The sequence below is a fragment of the Dama dama genome, chromosome 4 (assembly GCF_033118175.1).
Source record: "Dama dama isolate Ldn47 chromosome 4, ASM3311817v1, whole genome shotgun sequence".
Lineage (NCBI taxonomy): Eukaryota > Metazoa > Chordata > Mammalia > Artiodactyla > Cervidae > Dama > Dama dama.
The window spans coordinates 69,082,118-69,099,930 of NC_083684.1; the positions used below are offsets into that span (position 1 = coordinate 69,082,118).

General features: G+C 54.7%; 1 protein-coding gene across 1 annotated transcript; it reads left to right on the forward strand.

Annotated features, from left to right (window-relative positions):
- The first annotated feature begins 2,075 nt into the window (after positions 1-2,075).
- On the forward strand, positions 2,076-12,406 carry TNNT1 (troponin T1, slow skeletal type). The gene is made up of 10 exons (XM_061136899.1): positions 2,076-2,104; positions 3,203-3,224; positions 5,459-5,522; positions 5,876-5,992; positions 6,212-6,289; positions 8,292-8,405; positions 8,885-8,994; positions 11,253-11,343; positions 11,464-11,504; positions 12,275-12,406. The coding sequence occupies exons 4-10, from the start codon at positions 5,894-5,896 to the stop codon at positions 12,318-12,320; spliced, it is 579 nt and encodes a 192-aa protein (XP_060992882.1). The 5' UTR covers positions 2,076-2,104; positions 3,203-3,224; positions 5,459-5,522; positions 5,876-5,893; the 3' UTR covers positions 12,321-12,406.
- The last annotated feature ends 5,407 nt before the right edge of the window (positions 12,407-17,813 follow it).

Here is a 17,813-nt window from a genome sequence, read left to right on the forward strand (position 1 = left end):
CAGAGCACAGGGTGCCGGGGCCGGGGAGGGGGAAGCCCAAGGGTGACCTGGCCCAGCCCGGGCTTCCTGGACAATGTTTTTGGGATGAGGGAGAGGCCTTGGAACAGCCAGGAGTGCCTGGAACCCTAAAGTGGAGCCAGAGCGGGGGGGGGGGGGGGGGGGGGGGGCAGGGGTAGGGGCGGGCAGGGCCACCTCTGAGCTGGGCTGAGACTTTGAGGAAAGGAATCCTCTCCCCCTTCCCCTCCCCCTGGGGCGGGGCTCAACCTCTGGCTATAAACTGGGGTGCTTCAGCCTGCCCAGCAAGATTTCTCCCCACCACTCTCTCACACCTTTGCTGACCCAGACTCAGGTAACAGCCCCCCGCGATCTCCAGGGGTGTCCTCGGGGGAGGGGGCAGAGGGATGGGAGACATGAGAGGTGAGGAAGAGAGGTATGGAGGCAGATCTGGGAATTTGAGGGGGCCAGGCTCCGGGGACTGGGGATGGAGCAGGGAATGTATGAGGATTTTGGGGGGTTATACAATTTAGGGGTGCCAGCATTTGGGTATCCCAGAATAGAACTCCTTAGGGCCTTGGAGCTGTGAGTCCGAGGGAATCTCAGAAATTGAGAGTCCCTGAGCTTGGATGGCAGACAGTCTCGGTGTCAGGACTGGGGGTCAGTGTCTGCGAATTTAGGACTTAAAGTCACAGAATCTGAGGCCTCATGGCTGGAGGTAATATAATTTGTAGTATCATATTGGGTGTAGCATCAATCAGGCCTCTGAATTTGGGTGTACAGATTTTTGGGGTCTCATAATCTTGAGGTTTCAGAATTTAGGTCAAGACCTAAGGGATCAAGATTTTAGGGTGTCTGGGCTCACAACCTGCAGTGTCCACAGTTGGGGGGAGAGGTCTCAGAATCTGGAGATACCAGGACTTGATGGTTTTCAGAATTCATCAGTTAGGATCTGTGTGTACTGGGGTTTGGGGAGGTCTCAATCTGGACACCTTGGGGGTCTTAGTATTTAGGGGTCAGGGTGAGGCCTGGGGACAGAAGCTGCTCTTGTGTGTCCTGTCCCCTCTGTGGCAATGGATGAAGGTGAAAGGAGGTGACAGGTGGGCAGATAACCCGCCAAAGGGGAGGGGGCCCTGGGGGTGGGAGAGGACGGTGGGGGTGATTAATTCTCCCAGAACCACCCCCCCGCTGCCCTCAAATACTTCTCAGGAGATGTCCTCTGTGTCACCCGATGTGACATCCCCCCAAAATAGACCCTGGGGGGCGGGACAGCTATTGTCTTCAGGCCACTGTCCCTTCCCAAATACCTTCTCCTAATCCCGACCCAGATCAGGTTCCCACGGACTTGTCATAAGACAAAAGGAGACAGCTGTGGAGAGGGGCGGGGCTGCAGCCCTCGGCTCAGCCCCACCTTACCCCCAGTGCCCAGATCACTGGAACAGGAGGTTGAGGAGTTGGGGGGCCCAAACCCTCCTCCCTCAGACCCGGGGGTCCAGACCCCCAGCCCCTCCTCCCTCAGACCCGGGGGTCCAGACCCCCAGCCCCTCCTCCCTCAGACCCTGGGGTCCAGGCCCCCAGCCACCCGTCCTTCTGAACCGCACCCCATTGGGCCTGTTCTCTGCTGTCTGTAGGTCATACCAGGACCCCAGGATGTCGGACGCCGAAGAGCAGGAATATGAAGAGTGAGTGATGCCGGCGGGAGGGCTGGGGGCCTGGAGTGGCGGAGACCCCTCCCGCCTCCAAGGCTCCTAATTCTCTCCCTCCCTCTTTCCTTCCCACCCGGGTCCTCAGGGAGCAGCCTGAAGGTGAGTGGGGCGCGTGCTGACCTTGGGGGGGGGTGGGATTGGGGGCGCCTTCGGGCATCTTAGCCCACCCCGCCCGACGGCCGCGCTCCTGGTTCGCACAGCCCGTGCGTGGGAAGCGCTCTCGGGTCCATTTGCCGCGGAGGCCCCGAGGTGCCCCCCTGTCGGTCTCGGATCGGACTCGACCCGACCCCGCTTCTCTCTGGGCCCCCATCTGGCGGCCCCCACGCCTCCCCGGGGCCCCTAACGCCGCGCCCTCTGTCCCCCACCCCTTGCAGAAGAGGAGGCCGCCGAGGAGGAGGAGGAAGGTGAGGCGCCGCACTCCGCAGGTCGGAGCCGACCGCAGGGCCAGGGCCGGAGCCGGGGCGGGGGCGGGGACTCTCGGCCGGGGCGCGGGCGGCCGGGCGGGCTCAGCCTCAGCTCCTCTAACAGCCTCTCCCCTCTCTCCCCTCCCCGCCCCCCGCGTCCGCGCGCGGCCGCTCCCCTTCCTGGCCCCCCACCCCCTCGCTTCTCCTGCGCCCCCTCCCAGCCGCCGAGGAGCCGGAGCCGGCGGCAGAGCGAGGTAACCGCGGCTGCTTCGCTTCCGGAGAGCGATCCCGGGGCCTCGGGGCCCCGACCTCCGCGAGGACCCGCTCCGCGCCCCGCAACCCGCGCCCGGCCCGGCCCGGCCCTTTAAGCCCGGAGCGCGCTCGCGCCCTCTGCTGGCCGCGAAGGGAACCAGCCTCGCGGAGGCTTTAACCCGTTCCCTTCCGTCTTAAAGGGACCGACACCCAAGCCTTCTTCCCCAGATTGGAGGGACACGCACAGAAGGGTTGGGTGTTTGCGGAGAGGCACCCCTCCCTCCCTCTCGTCTTCTCCCGTCCCTTACTTTTCTCCTTCATATACATTCAAAGGTTGGGGCCTGGGTTGCCTTAGGGGCTAGCGATGGTCGGGGGTGGGGGGGGAGGGGGTCTGGATTCCTGTGTCTCTGGCGGGCGAGGGGGCTGAAGACACGACCCCTGGGTCACCGAGCGAAGAGAGGGCTGGGGGCCTCCCTGCACTGCTGGGCCTCGATGGAGGGGGGTAGGAGCTCTGGGTGTGTAGGACGAGGGGCGGGGCCGGGGTTGCTTTTGTTTTGTCTCCTTATGGTCTGGAGGTTTGGACACCTGGGTTCCCAGCGATGGGGGAGGGGGACCCCCCACACCAGTTCTGAATGTATATCTGATGCGTGTGACCCTCTCCCTCCTAAAGGCCACCCTGATTTCCCTTACCCTTTTTTACCTCCCAACCCCTCCCCTGGAGCTGCAGGAGAAGGAAAGTGGGCTGGTGGGAACCACGGCTCGGGGAGGGGGGGACCTCCTTTGGATATGTCGTGTCCACCCCCCCACGAACTCTTGCTAATTATCTCTTTGTATCCCCCTCACCAGAAGAGGAGCGCCCCAAACCAAGGTGAGATCCTAGGAGGGTGGGGGTCCCCATCACATCCCCTTAAGTATATCCCCCACCTCCAGAGACAGGGTGCAAGAGAGGCAGAGAAGGAGAGTGGGGAAACGGAAGCACAGGAAAGGGCAGTGATTTCCGCAAACATTTCTGTGGAACTTTCCACTTTGGTGTTTGGTGAGAGGCAGGCTCTGCCTGCCCTGTTGGTGAAAGTAGACCCAGATCCAGCGACTGTAGCACAGTTGTTTGATTGCTCTTTGTGACCCCATGGACTATAGCCCACCAGGCGCCTCTGTCCATGGGATTATTCCAGGCAAGAATACTGGAGTGGGTTGCCATGCCCTCCTCCAGGGGATCTTCCAGATCCAGGGGTCGAATTCTCATCTCCTACATCTCCTGCATTGGCAGGTGGATCCTTTACTGCTGAGCCACCCAGGGAAACCCATGGTAGCACAGAGGAGGGGACTATCTCTGCCCTAGGCAATCAAGGAATCCCAGGGGAGGTGATGCCTGAGAGACAAGGAGTTTGCTAGCTGAAGGAGGTATAAGGGAGATGGTAGATGAGGAAGCAAGTGGTGTGTGCAAGGTCCAGTGTTTCAGGGGCAGATCCAAACACAGGAGGATCCAAACTAGGCAGGCCACTGGAGTCATGAGAGCTCACGGAGGGGAGAGAGGAGCCCTGGAGGGTGTAATATTGGGACCAAAGCTTGGCAGTGCAGGACTTCCCTGGCAGTCCAGTGGTTTTAAGACTACGCTCCCAATGCAGTGAGTGTGGGTTTGATCCCTGCTTGGGGAACTAAGATCCCACATACTGTAAAGTGCAGCTAAAAACTAAAACGAACAAAACAAACCCAAAGCTTAGAGGTGCAAGGAGGCAGCAATTTGAGCAGAAGAAGTGGAAATCCTTGGGGCCTGTGCGGACAGTGTGAATTTCAGTGTGGCTATAGAGGGATGGGGCCACAGAGGCCAGGGCACTGGGGAGCCTGCCGAGGGTTTTGAGCAGAGGGCACACAGGGTTGATCTGGGTGAGAGCCAGGTGGGCAGGAAAGCACAGGTGTGCTTCAGCGTCAGGGAGGCCTTGTTTGGGCAGGGAAGTTCCCAGGGGTGGCTGTGGGGTGGTATATCAAGGGAAGGGTATTGCAGGCAGGGCAAACAGCATGTGCAAATGCCCGGGGGCATTGGGGTGCATGACACGGCCAGGGAACTGTGGGGCGAGGTGAGGCCTAAGCTGGGGCAGAGGGCTGAGGGTAGAAAGGGTCTACCAACTGAGAGACCCCCAGGGTTCGGTGTTGTTCTGCCATGGCACGTGACGTGTGGGCTCTTGACTCTGAGACCAGGGATGGAACCCACACCTCCTGCAATGGGAGCACGGAGTCTTAAGCACCGGGCTTCCAGGGAAGTCCCAAGAACCCCAGGTTGATCAGCTCAGTTGGGGCCGGGTTTGTGCAAAGATGGGAAATGTTCAGGAGGCATCTGTTCACCGGTGTTTGAGGTTTGAGAGTCTCCTTGAGACAGAGGCGAATCCTTAGTAAATGATGGCAATTGAAGTCACAGGAATGAATGACTGACCTACGAATGAATCGAATGAATCAAAGGGCAAAACTCCCACCAGGGGACAAGAGGATAGAGATGGGACAGGCAGAGAAATAGGAAGCGAGTCAGGAGGAGGCGCTGTCTCAGAAATCAAAGAAGAGGGCATTTCCCTGGTGGTCTGCGGGTTAAGATTCTGCCCTCCCAGTGCAGGGGGCTTGGGTTCAAATCTTGAGCAGGGAATTGACCCACATGCTGCACCATGCAGCTAAAAAAATAAATTTAAAAAATTAATAAAGAAAGAAAATTATAAGAAATGGGAGGACCCTGGGGCTGGAAATCAAGGGCAGCTCCTCATAGCCGCACCACCCAATACAAATACAACGCAAGCCACATATGTAACTGAATTATTACTATTTTTTTTTTTTTTGCTAGCTGTATTTAAAAATAGTAAATGGGTAAAATGAATCCCAATAGCATATTTTACTCAACCCGTTGCCCCCGAAATCGCATCATTGGGACACTAAGCCATATTAACGTCCTTAGTGAAACATTTTACATTCTTTGGTTCCACCGAGTCTGTGGAATCAGGGCCTGCATCTCACCGCAGCCTGTCCGATGCGGACCGGCCGCACCGCAGGCGCACACGTGAGGCTGATGCTGCCCCGCGGGAAGGTCAGGGCACGCAGCTTTCTCCTCTTCTGTTCTCGCAGCCGTCCCGTGGTACCGCCTCTGATCCCGCCAAAGATCCCAGAGGGGGAGCGTGTGGACTTCGATGTAAGTAACGGACGCCCCATCCCGGGCGGGGCTGCTAGCCGTTAGGGCGAGAATTAGGAAGCGGCGCCCCTCCCTTCTTCTTCTTTCCTTTTTTTTTTCTTTTTCCTTTTGTGTGCTTGCTTTTCTACTCCTGGAATTGCGTTCTCGAGGCCCCCTAGGGTCAGAGCCCGGTGTTCGCTGCCATCTGCTGGACATCGAGCGCACGGCAGCCGTCTGTCCCAGCGGACGGTCAACCCACCAACTCTTGGGGTCAAGGGGTGCCCTTCCTGACGCTTCTCAGAGGTGCTGAGGGGCTGGCGCCTTCTCGGGGTACCCCCTGGGGATGACCAGGCTCCCGCCCTCCGTCCCCCCAGGACATCCACCGGAAGCGCATGGAAAAGGACCTGCTGGAGCTGCAGACGCTCATCGACGTCCACTTTGAGCAGAGGAAGAAAGAGGAAGAGGAGCTGGTGGCGCTGAAAGAGCGCATCGTGAGTGGAGGGCGGTGCGGTTGCCCCAGTTCGCCCCTCGCCTCCCACCTCTAAGTCCTGGGATATACGGAGCACGGTCGCCATCCAGTGCAGACCCAAGGCTGAAACTTTCCGGATCGCACCGAAGCTGATGCTCGTCTCCACTCCTGACCTGACCTGGGAAGGGATAAGGGGGTGCGTGGTGGTCCCTGCACCCGCTCAGCCCTCTGTCTCCTCCAGGAGCGGCGCCGGGCCGAGAGAGCCGAGCAACAGCGCTTCAGAACCGAGAAGGAGCGCGAGCGTCAGGCCAAGCTGGCGGTGGGTGCCTCCCCTCCTCCCTGCCTCCCCTCCTCCCGGGAACGGTTTTCCATTCATGATCTCTGTGACCCCAAGAAAGTCCGCATGCGTATTATCCATGGATCTTGCTGTTGGAAGGGAGGGAAACCCCAACCCCAACTGAATTTAGCGGAAAGAGAGTTTTATTGGCTCATATAACTAAATTGCCTAAGGCAGGGTCTGCTTCAGGCATGGCTGGATCAAGGGACTTAAATACTATCACAAAGACCCAGCTTTTCTCTGTCCATCCTTTGGCCTATATTTATGTGAAAAATGAGTCCAGGAGGGTGCCTAGCATGTTCCTGCTCTGAGCCCTGAAAATCCTGACTCCTGTCAATCTTAGGCAGGAGTGACCAACGTCCAGCTGCAGGTCTGGCTTAAACTCCTCTTTGTCTCTGGCACAAATGCTAGGATGTTTTCAGCTTGTTTACCTGCCATTGTGGAATGAACCACTGGCTGGTTGGGAGAGAGTGAGTAGAACTCTCCCATTGCTTTTGGCCTTGGAAACATGACCTGACTTGAAATCAGGCATGACTCACTCAATTCTTTTTTTTTTTTTTTTGGCCGCACCTCACAGCATGTGGGATCTTAGTTCCAGGGGTCGAACTCATGCCTCCTGCAGTGGAAGTGCAGATTCTTAACCACGGGACCACCAGGGAAATCCCTCAAACCATTTTTAAAGAACAGGAATTGGGTGGTGTGGTAGACAAAGGACTGGTCTCCCAAAGATGTCTGCTTCTGGATTCCCAGAGACTATGACTGTGGGACCCTACACGAGGAAAGGGACTTTGCAGAGTTGACTACATTAAGGATCCAGAGATGGCGAGATCCTCCTGGATTTTCTGGGTGAGCCCAGCATTATCACAAGGTCCCTACATGGGGACCTTTGCAGATGGAGGAAGGGGACCTGAGCCAAGGGATGCGGGCAGCCCTGAGAAGCTGGAAAAGGGAAGGGGGTGACTCTCCGCTCACGCCTCCAGAAGGAGGCTGTGTGCCCCTTGACTTAGCCCTGGAGACCTGCTACAGACTCCCGACCTGCAGAAATACAAGATGATAAACTGACATTGCTTTAAGCCACTATGTTTGCAGATTACAGCGGTGAGAGGAAGCGCATTCAGGTGGGGAATTATGGGCAAGCCCTGCACCATCATGCCCACCTTGCCTGCCCCTCCAGTGGGGAGTGGGCTTTGGTCGGGGTGAACGTCTAATTCTGGAACACACAACGCAGACTTTCCGGATGTAGTCACGCCTCAGTGAAGGCTTTTTGGAGCCCCTTCCTCAGGCTCAAGGCCAAGAGCCTCTTGACTCTGCCCCCGCCCCCAACTCCCATGACCAGTTACCCTCTTTGTCCCTCTGAGGAAAGTCATTCTCTCGTGATACTAGAGGAGAGTAAGTTTCAGAGAGCAGGTACCTACACGGAGGTCATAATAGCAGATCACCACTGGCCATTGCAGGCTGGAGCACGCAGAGAAAAGCAAGCATATCCCTCCCACCCAGCTTCAGTTTTCCTGGGGGTGGAGGCAGCATATTAAGTCTCAGAGAGGACGAAGGACTGGCCGGTGGTCACACACCCAGGCCTGGAAGGGCCAGGAGGAAGTATCTGCATCCTCGTCTGTTCTGATATTGAGCTTGTCTCTCGTGAGCTTCCCTGGCGGCTCAGATGGTAAAGAATCTACCTACAATGCAGGAGGCTGGGGTTCGATCCCTGGGTCGGGAAGATCCCCTGGAGAAGAGAATGGCAACCCATCCAGTGTTCTTGCCTGGAGACTCCCATGGACAGAGGCGCCTGGAGGGCTACAGTTCACGGGGTTGCAGAGAGTCGGACACGACTGAAGTGGCTCACACTCACTTTCTCACGCTTGAGTCTGATTGACCCTGATTCACCCAGTGCAGAATCAGCCTCCCCCACACCCCCTCAGGAGCCCTCCCGGCTCAGTCCAGGGGGGTGGGGGAGGCCCAGGGGTGAACCCTGTTCTTCCCACAGGAGGAGAAGATGCGGAAGGAAGAGGAGGAGGCCAAGAAGCGGGCTGAAGACGACGCCAAGAAGAAGAAGGTTCTGTCTAACATGGGCGCCCATTTTGGGGGTTACCTGGTCAAGGTGAGTTCATACTGCTGGGGCCTGAGGTCTGGGCTCCCAGGGAGGCAAATGGGGTCTCCCCCAGGGAGGAGGGGATGGGGTCTGGACCCCCGGGTCAGAGCGGGGAGGGCCGGGGGCCTGGACCCCCGGGTCTGAGGGAGGAGGGGATGGGATCTGGACCCCTGGGTCAGAGCGGGGAGGGCCGGGGGCCTGGACCCCCAGATCTGAGGGAAGAGGGGATGGGGTCTGGATCCCCGGGTCAGAGCGGGGAGGGCCGGGGGCCTGGACCCCCGGGTCTGAGGGAGGAGGGGATGGGATCTGGACCCCTGGGTCTGAGGGGGGAGGGCCAGGGGCCTGGACCCCCAGATCTGAGGGCGGAGGGGCGGGGGCCTGGACCTCCGGGTCTGAGGGGGGAGGGGATGGGGTCTGGACCCCCGGGTCTGAGGGGGGAGGGGCTGGGGAGCCACCCCCACCTCATGGTGCCCCCTTCCCACCCTCAGGCAGAACAGAAGCGAGGGAAGCGCCAGACGGGACGGGAGATGAAACTGCGGATCCTGTCTGAACGGAAGAAGCCTCTGAACATCGACCACATGGGAGAAGAACAGCTCCGGTAGGCGGGAGGGGCCCGGGTGTCAGGCAGATGGGGTGACCCTGGCCCGGGTCTGAGAGGGCGGAGACCCCGGCGCTTTGTGACTTTGTGCAAGGGTCCCCCCCTCTCTGGGCCACTCCCCTGTGGAGGGTCACTGATGCAGGACCTGTGTTTTTGGTGCCAAGACCTGTAGAGCCTGGGAGATGACAGGAAACCAGAGCACAGGGCTGACCAAAATGGAGGTGGTCATGGTGTTCTGATGATGTCCCTTGGGAATTCCAAATGGTCTCCATCTTCTGCCCAAGTTAAAGCCAGACACGCTGGCCACAATTTCCCAGGCAAACCTCTTCCAGATGGACCCGCCGTCTCTCCCTTCACAGCTCACTATGGGCACAGCCTTCCTCTCAGGATAAGCCCCCAGAAGGAAGGCTGGGGAGGGTCTTCCCTCAGGGGCCTCCTCTGTGTCTTAGGGGCCCAGGCACGGCCCTTAAAGTCAGAAACACCCACCACCCCAGAGGCGGCGCGGTGAGGGGACTTGGAGCTCAACACCTGAGACCGCTTGCAGGGGCTCAGTGCCAGCTCCACCGCCTAAGCTGTGTGATCTTAGGCACGTTGTTACCTCCTCTGAGCCTTGCTTTCCTCACTGGTAAAAGAAGGCTGTGATGAGTCTACATCACGGAGCAGCAAAAGGTCAGTGAGCAGGAGCCCCGTATGGAGGGCTTGCAGCTCCATGAGGGAGATACCATTATTATCACCCTGTTAGAGACAACAAACCAGAACATTAAAAAAACCAACAAACGAGAAAAGGCACAGAGAGGTTAAGGGACCTTTCCAGAGTTGCACAGCTTGCAGGCACAAGAGTGGGGATTGGAACCCAGGAAGTCTGGTGTGGTAGTCTGTGTTCTTCTTCACGTATTTACGAAGGGGCATGATGGTAAATGCTTCCCAAGTGGATCTCCAGAGGCTAAAAGTCCACATCTTAGCGTTTGCTCATTTCCGTGGTGTGAAAGCTCCCAGGATGCTGATTTCAAACCCCTAGCATGAGGACCCTGCACTCAGAGTTGGGGGATGGATATTCAGAGTCGGCTCCAGCCCCCTCCCTCCCAGGAAACATTATCGCAGGGCCTGGACTAAATAGTATGTCGCTAACGTTCCTTTTCCCTCCTCTCTCCACCCTACACCACACGTCTGCTCGTCGTTTGGGTCCACTGATAATTTTGGAGGATCTCAAGTTACTTAAGTTTTATTTATTCAATAGAGATCATATGATGGTCTATAAAAATTTAAAATAAAATACACCACAGAAGAGAGAGCATTTGAAAACCATTAGCTGGCAAAAGACAACCATTAACTGGAAAAAGAAAACACAGAATACTAGTAAGAATTGATAGAGTAGTAACAACTAGCTTTATCAACTGTTTGTTATGTGCCAGGTACTTTATACCTGTTCTCTCATCCTCTAATGGCTCAAGGCATTGTCAGTTCAGAATAAGTTTAGCCTCTAGTAATTGAGATCTGACTATAGCAGCCTAAAACATAGAGGTTTGTTTCCTTACATAGAAGGAATCTGTAGTCCACAGGTGGTATGGCAATTCTGCAAAACGATTAAAGACTCAGACTCCTAGTGTCCTGCTCCACTACTTTTACTCCAGCATTTTCATCGTCCAAATCACCTCATGGTCAAATGTGGCCGCTGGTGCTCCAGCCAGCACATCCAAGGAGCAGAAAGAAATTGCAAGGCAAGACCCACAAAGGCTTACCTGGAAGCTCCACTCAATGACCTACTTTCATCCACTGGCCGCCCTACCTGCAAGGGAGACTGGGGAGAGTAGTGACAGAGCCTACTGCAAAAAGTTCTAAGGAAGAAAGGGAGAAGGGGTATGGAGGGGACAACCCATAACTTCTTCACCATTTTCTTTTTTTTCTTCTTCCTCACCATTTTCTTTCTGCATTTTTCTGGAGAGGGAAACAGGATCCTTGGGGCAGTCACTTGGCCATAGTCACAAGCCAGAGAATGCCAGAGCTGGTGTTTGAACCTAGGCTTTCCGACTCCAGGACCGGGGCCCTTAGCCACGCTATCATTGTCCGTTAGAGAGACAGGGACGGAGAAGCGGGCAGAGATTTAAAGACCCCTTGCTGCAATCCGCTTTGCATAGTAACAAAAGGGCCCCAAATTAACACAATGGCACCAGTAAAGCCAAACTCAAAGGGTTCCCTCAGCCCCTCTGGGCTTGGGCCCGGCCTGGCTCCCTTCCCTGACAGTCCTTCTGCCTGGCCAGGGAGAAGGCCCAGGAACTGTCGGACTGGATCCACCAACTGGAGTCAGAGAAGTTTGACCTGATGGCGAAGCTGAAGCAGCAGAAATATGAGGTGAGACCCGTGTTTGCTAGAGGCTGGGCCGGGCTGGGGCTGGGGGCTGGCTTGGGTTGGGTCGGGGCAGGGGGTGCCTCTCCCTCTAGCTCTGCCAACACCTCCCTCTGGTCTCCGCAGATCAACGTCCTGTACAACCGCATCAGCCACGCCCAGAAGTTGTAAGTGTGAACGGAGCCTGGGCCCCACACCCCTCCCTCTGACTCTCTCTCCTGCTGCCCCGACTCCGTTTCATCCCCAACCACCCTTTCTTGGGGGCTCTGTCTCCATCCCTCTTTCTCTGGAACGTTCTCGTAACCTGTCCTTTTCTCTCCATCTCTGGTTCTCTTCTGGGGTCTCAATCCCCCTTTCTATGTCCCTCTAAATCACTGGTCCTCCAGGCGGGGGGTGGTGATCTCCCCCCTCCACCTGACCCAGAGGACATCAGGTGATGTCCAGAACACGTTTGGGGAGGGGGTCCTAGTGGCCCCTGCTGGGTGCAGCTCAGGGCCCCTGTTCAGTGTCCTGGGATGCTCAGGACGGCCCCCAAATGCCACTGGTGCTGACGTCGAGAAGCGCGGCTTTTGCTGTGTTTCTTGCTGTCTCCCACTCCCCTTCCCTCCCTTTCTCCAACTTCTCTCCGCCTCAAGTCTCCATCTTTCTCTTCCCCCCAGCCTCCCCGGCCCTCTCTCTGTCACTCTCCCCTTCCTGCCCCCAGCTCTGTATCCATAACCATTTATCAGCGCCCACGTGAACATCCTGAGCTGGCCCAGGGATATCACCTCCCGCCCGTCGGTTGGCCGGAGACCGCTAATCGCGCCACCCCAGGCAGCGAACCCCCCAAGAGCAGGCAGTGGCGGGCCTCTTCCCGTGGCGGGGAGGGCGGGGCCCATCTCAGAGGTGGGTGGGGAGGCGCTCCTTCCTAACACCCCTCCTCCTCCTCCTCCTCCAGCCGGAAGGGGGCCGGGAAGGGCCGCGTCGGAGGCCGCTGGAAGTGAGGAGCTGGGCACAGCGCCCCCGCCCCCTCGAGGCACCTGGGAGCCCTTGGCGTGTGCGTCCATCAGGGGCTTGAAATAAATGCTCCCCCTGCCGCGAGAGCTCGAGTTCTGTGTTGTTATGAACGCGCAGCTGGCCATGGGGAGGCCACCAGCTCACAGCTGCTGGGGGAATCCTCTCAACAATCCTGAGGACCTTGTGTAGGGCTGACCCCTCACCCGCAGCTGGTGGTCGTGCAAAACGGTGCGACCGCTCTGGAAAGGAGTCTGGCAGGTCTTCAAACAGTGAACCACAGCATTACCATTTGTTGTTGTTTAGTTGCTCAGTTGTGTCCGAGTCTTTGCGACCCCGTGGACTGTAGCCCGCCAGGCTTCTCTGTCCATGGGATTCTCCAGGCGAGAACACTGGAGTGGGTTGCCATTTCCTTCTCCAGGGGAATCTTCCTGACCCGGGGATCAAACCCACGTCTCCTGCATTGGTAGGTGGAATCTTTACCGCTGAGCCATAGGCCCTAGCAATTCTGCCCCAGGAGAAGGAAAAGATGTATTCTCACGAACACGTGTACAGGATTCTCAGCAGCAGCATAGCTCAGGATCCCCAAGAGGTGAAAACAACCGAAACGTCCATCCACCGGTGAACGGATGCGAAGGAATACTAGTCAGCTGTAAAGAGGAATGAGGCTCTGGCACAGGCTTCAGTGTAGATGAGTCTGCAAATCAGAATGAAGGAAGCCAGATGCAGATGGCCACACATTTCGAGATCCCGTTGACGCAAAATTTCTAGAAAGCAAATCCACAGAGGCAGGGAGTAGTGGTGGTCTCCAGGGACACAGGGGAAGAAAGGCGTGGGGGAGGGTAATGGCTAAAAGGAATGGTACTTCTTATGGGGGTGATAGAGTGTTCTGGCATTACAACCTTGTAAACAGACTAGAAAAAAAAAAAACCCTCTGATCACATTACTATTAATAGATATAAAGTAGATAACGAACAAGGACCTGCTATAGAGCATAGGGAACTCTGCTCAATGCATTGTAGTAGTTAGTTACAGGCCAGTAGTTAGGACTCCGGGCTTCCACTGCCAGGGGCTTGGGTTCAATCCCTGGTTGGGGAACTATGATCCCGAAAGCCACACGACGCAGCCAAAAAAAGAAAAAAACCCAAACTAATAACCTATAAGGGAAAAGAATCTGAAAAAGAATATATATATAACATTGGGTCACTTTGCTCTACACCTGAAACTAACACAACATTGTAAGTTAACTATACTTCAATTTTTTAAAATGGCTAAAAAATAAATAAAAGCACTATGTATGGTTCTTGGAGAAAAAAAAAAACAAAAAACAAAACAGAAATCCAAAAGTGGATAAGCCTAAAAAAACCAACAAGCCTGCCATCAGGTACTGAGGTGCCGCCTGCCTTCCTGCTTGGCTTCCCCCTGTGAGGTCGCAGACTGGTCCCGAGATGATTTCTGGAGCTCTGCGCCATCCCATCTGCTTCCCAGAAGGAAGGCAGGAGAAGAGGAGAAGCCAGAAAGGTGTACCTCTTGGCCGAATCAAACCGCTTTCCAAAGCTTTCCTGGACAGCTTCCCTCCCCCCACCCCCACCCCAGTCGTGCTCACTTACATCTTATCGCTGCCCCTGACTGCAAAGATGACTAGGTCTCCTGCTGCTTGTGGAGCCACCTGGGTGCTTTGCTGCTCCAAACAAAAGCAGGCTTCTTGTTTTTGAGGAAGGACGCAGTAGTGATGGGCAGGCAGCTGTCGGTCTCCGACCCACTCTCCCACCACCCACATAAAGAGTTCCCCTGTCTGGAACACACTCCCAGGCTCCCCTCAGACGAAAGCCCAGGGTGTTTGGGAGGCAGATCAGCTGTCTGTCTGGCTTGGGTGTGTCTCCGGGTGGTTTGACATTATATAAATGCAAAGATGAGCTCTCCCTCTCTAGCTAGCCCATGGTGGTAGAGATGGAACAGGGCCATTGTAATACTGGTAATTTAGAAACAAACCTTCCACTTGGGAAAGAGGAGAGAGAGCAGCACAGTGAAGTCATTGGGGCAGAGCAGAGATCTTAGGTTCAGATCCGGAAAATCTGGAAACCTGGTTCTAGATTTTGGGTAAAATCTGTTTTTTATAAGCACCGTGGTCCCTGACACTGCAAGGGGGAGGGCTTTTTTCTGGGCCCGTGTCCTTGGATAACCTTTGGGAAGATGCCATTCTTGAGACGGTTGTCAATTTCAAAGCCCGTTGGCATGCGTATGAGGACACAGCGGATATTTTCGTGTGTTGAAAGTCACAGCAGGTCAGCCATGGGGTGCCTTTCGCAATATGATTCTCTCTCTTTTTAACAATTAATTAATCGATATTTATTTTGGCTGTTCACTGCTCTTCATCGCGGTGTGGCTTCTCTAGCTGTTTGCGTTCTCCTACATACTTGCTGTATGTAGGATCTTAGTTCCCCGACCAGGGATCAAACCCATGTCCTCTTCACTGGGAGCATGGACCAGCAGGGAAGTCCTAACAATATAATTCTATCTTAAACGTAAAAGGTTCCTTTGTGCAAATAACTCTTTCAAGGACAGTTAAAATAGAAATTAGAACTGACTTCTATACTTACCCCTGTTTTCTCACAGAATAGAGGAGTCAACTTGATACTTTGTGAATGTCCTCTTGCATCCCTTTATCTGAACCATCTTTATGAGGTCCGTTTTTCTGCCTCTTGCAGGGAAAAAGGGAACATGTTATCTTTCCAAGGCTATTTTCACCAGCTGTGAGGAGGTTAAGTATCAACATTCCAGTGCTAGCATTGAGAGAAAACAGCAGGCTTGAGAAGTGAAAAAAACCTTCACCATGGAAAAGAGAAGGGCAGAAGAGAATTGTAATGAGTAAAATATAAAAATGCCTGTACAGAGTCAACGTCTACCTACGAAACAGGCCAGGTACACGGTCACAACAGCTCCTGGAGGCAGAAATTAAGAGAGTAAGCCTAGGTCCTAGATCAGACCCCACAGTTGGAAGTGTCAAGAGACAAGATCAAGTCCAGGAATGCCTAAACCAGAACTGTAATTCTTACCCATTGTAGTAGAATAGAATTTGTTAAACAGAGGTTCAAGTCTAAATGCAGCAGTTAACCTAAAGATTGCTAACAAAACTTCATGGTGGGAGCATGTCCCATAGTAGGTTGTGTGGGTTGAGCAGATACTCCAAATTGTGTCTCCTGTAAATAAAAATCATAAAACTATAGACATATTTACATCACAGCTCACAGACACAATGAACAAAAGCTTCCAAAAACAGCACACACCTGGCTACAGACACGACCACAAATACACACATCACAGTTGTGTGCAGGTATAGAGACACACATAACTGAAGACACCCTAACAACATCCGCACCATTCAAGCTGCCTGGAGAAGAAGGTGGGTGTATAGGTTGAATGGGAAGTGTGGGAATGAAGGACTACATATCCCCAAAGTCACCCGAACTGCTAACCCTTCTCTATCTGTTAGGTAGTTAGAATAGGGAAAAGGAGTCCAGAATGGCGGTGGCTAAAAGACCTGGAAGGGAAAAGCCCGAGAAAATAGAACAAAGGAAGGTCCGAGAACCGGAGTGAGAATCTCAGGTAAAACAAACGGCACTCCTGGCTGGCCCAATTTACACAGGACAGGCCCAGGGAGAGAGAAACATATAAAAAGAGGAGCCAAAGCTCTCTTCTCTCTCTCTCTCCCGCGCGCTGGGGCGCTCTTCTTTTCACGTCTTTGGGTCGACATGCCCTCACACCTGGAAAATGGATTTTCCTGTTATCTTCTAAATAAAATAGAGCTGTAACACTGAGCTGTGTCATTGATTTCTCTAAGAGCTATAACATGGTTCATTCGAGACCTGAGAGCTATAACACGGTCTGTCCAAGACCGGAGAGCTGTTAACACGCTGAGGGGGCTTTAATGTCCATCACTCCAAATCTTTGTTGTGACAAGACAAAAACCAAGAAGCATACACTCGCCTGACATAGCCACCTCAGCGGTCTCCAGGTTTCACGGCATCTGTCGTTTATTTCGTAGCACAGGCCCAAGAACTTTAGAGTGGGTAGAGCTGATCTGACATCCGTTGGAAAACAGAACACTTGCCTCTGTATTTCAGAGCCATTCTTTGTGATTTTCAGAGAAGGCAATGGCACCCCACTCCAGCACACTTGCCTGGAAAATGCCACGGACGGAGGAGCCTGGTAGGCTGCAGTCCATGGGGTGGCTAAGAGTCGGACACGACTGAGCGGCTTCACTTTCCCTTTCATGCATTGGAGAAGGAAATGGCAACCCACTCTAGTGTTCTTGCCTGGAGAATCCCAGGGACAGGGGAGCCCGGTGGGCTGCTGTCTATGGGGTCGCACAGGGTCGGACAGTACTAAGCGACTTAGCAGCAGCAGTAGCTTTGTGATTTTTATAGGTCTTTGCTCTGGACTCGGAGTGCTTGCTTCCTTCCCAGTGAGGATTAAGGTGCAGACTACTTAAGATGAGACTCACATCGTGCTTTATCACGTTAGGTATGAGTCAACTCACCCTCCACGTCCGTAAGACGTCCCCGCCTTGGACTACAAATCCCAGCATGGCTTGCGAGGACGTACAGCCCGGACTACATTTCCCAGCCTGCTCCACGACCCAAGATGGTAGCAAGTAGCGGGCAGGGCAGGTGAAGGCTCTGAGGAGCTGTCATTGCGGACCCTGCCTCTTGGGTTCCCTTCCTGATGTAATCCAGGGGTTCCATCAGGGACTTGGGGTGCTCTGGACCAACGGTGCCTTTACGGACGTGGCCCCGAGTACTACGTTTCCCAGCGTGCCCAGCGGCCGATTGCCGCTTTGAACTTTGTACCGTACTTTTTACTTCCCAAGGTGCCCTGGGCGGTCACCCAGGGATTTTCTTGGTCTAAGGGTTGTGGACTCAATTTCCCATGGTATCCTGGCGTTTTTCACGACCTAGGGAATCCATTAATTAATTAATTAATTCATTCATTCAAAATACTATTCCCGTTCGCGTTTTATTAGGTCTTGGTAATGGGAACAGGGATGCACACAGAAGACATAAATCCCTGTTCTCCTGGGGCTCATTTCTAGTTGAAGGGATAAGACAAACCCAAAATAAGTAAATCACATGGTATGAGAAAAGCGGTAAGGTGTATGGAAAAATTAGTTCTATCTTTTAGGACTCCCGGGCTATCGAATCCGTTTCCCGGTTGGTCTCCTTCATACTGTGAACTACATTTCCCAGCATGCCCTGGGGGGGGGGGCGGCACATCTCCGGCCTTTAGACTCCATTTCCCGGCACTCCCAGGGGCATCTTCTCAATCAGATTTCCTTTTGAAACCGCTAAGCCGCGAATTTCCCAGTGTGCCTCGGGGCAGATCGAGGCCCGAATGTGGCCGAGACCGATTTCCGCTTCTGGACTCCACTTCCCAGAGTTCCCCGCGGCCTTCCCTGAGGCCGTTGCCACGGCCTCTCCCGGCTG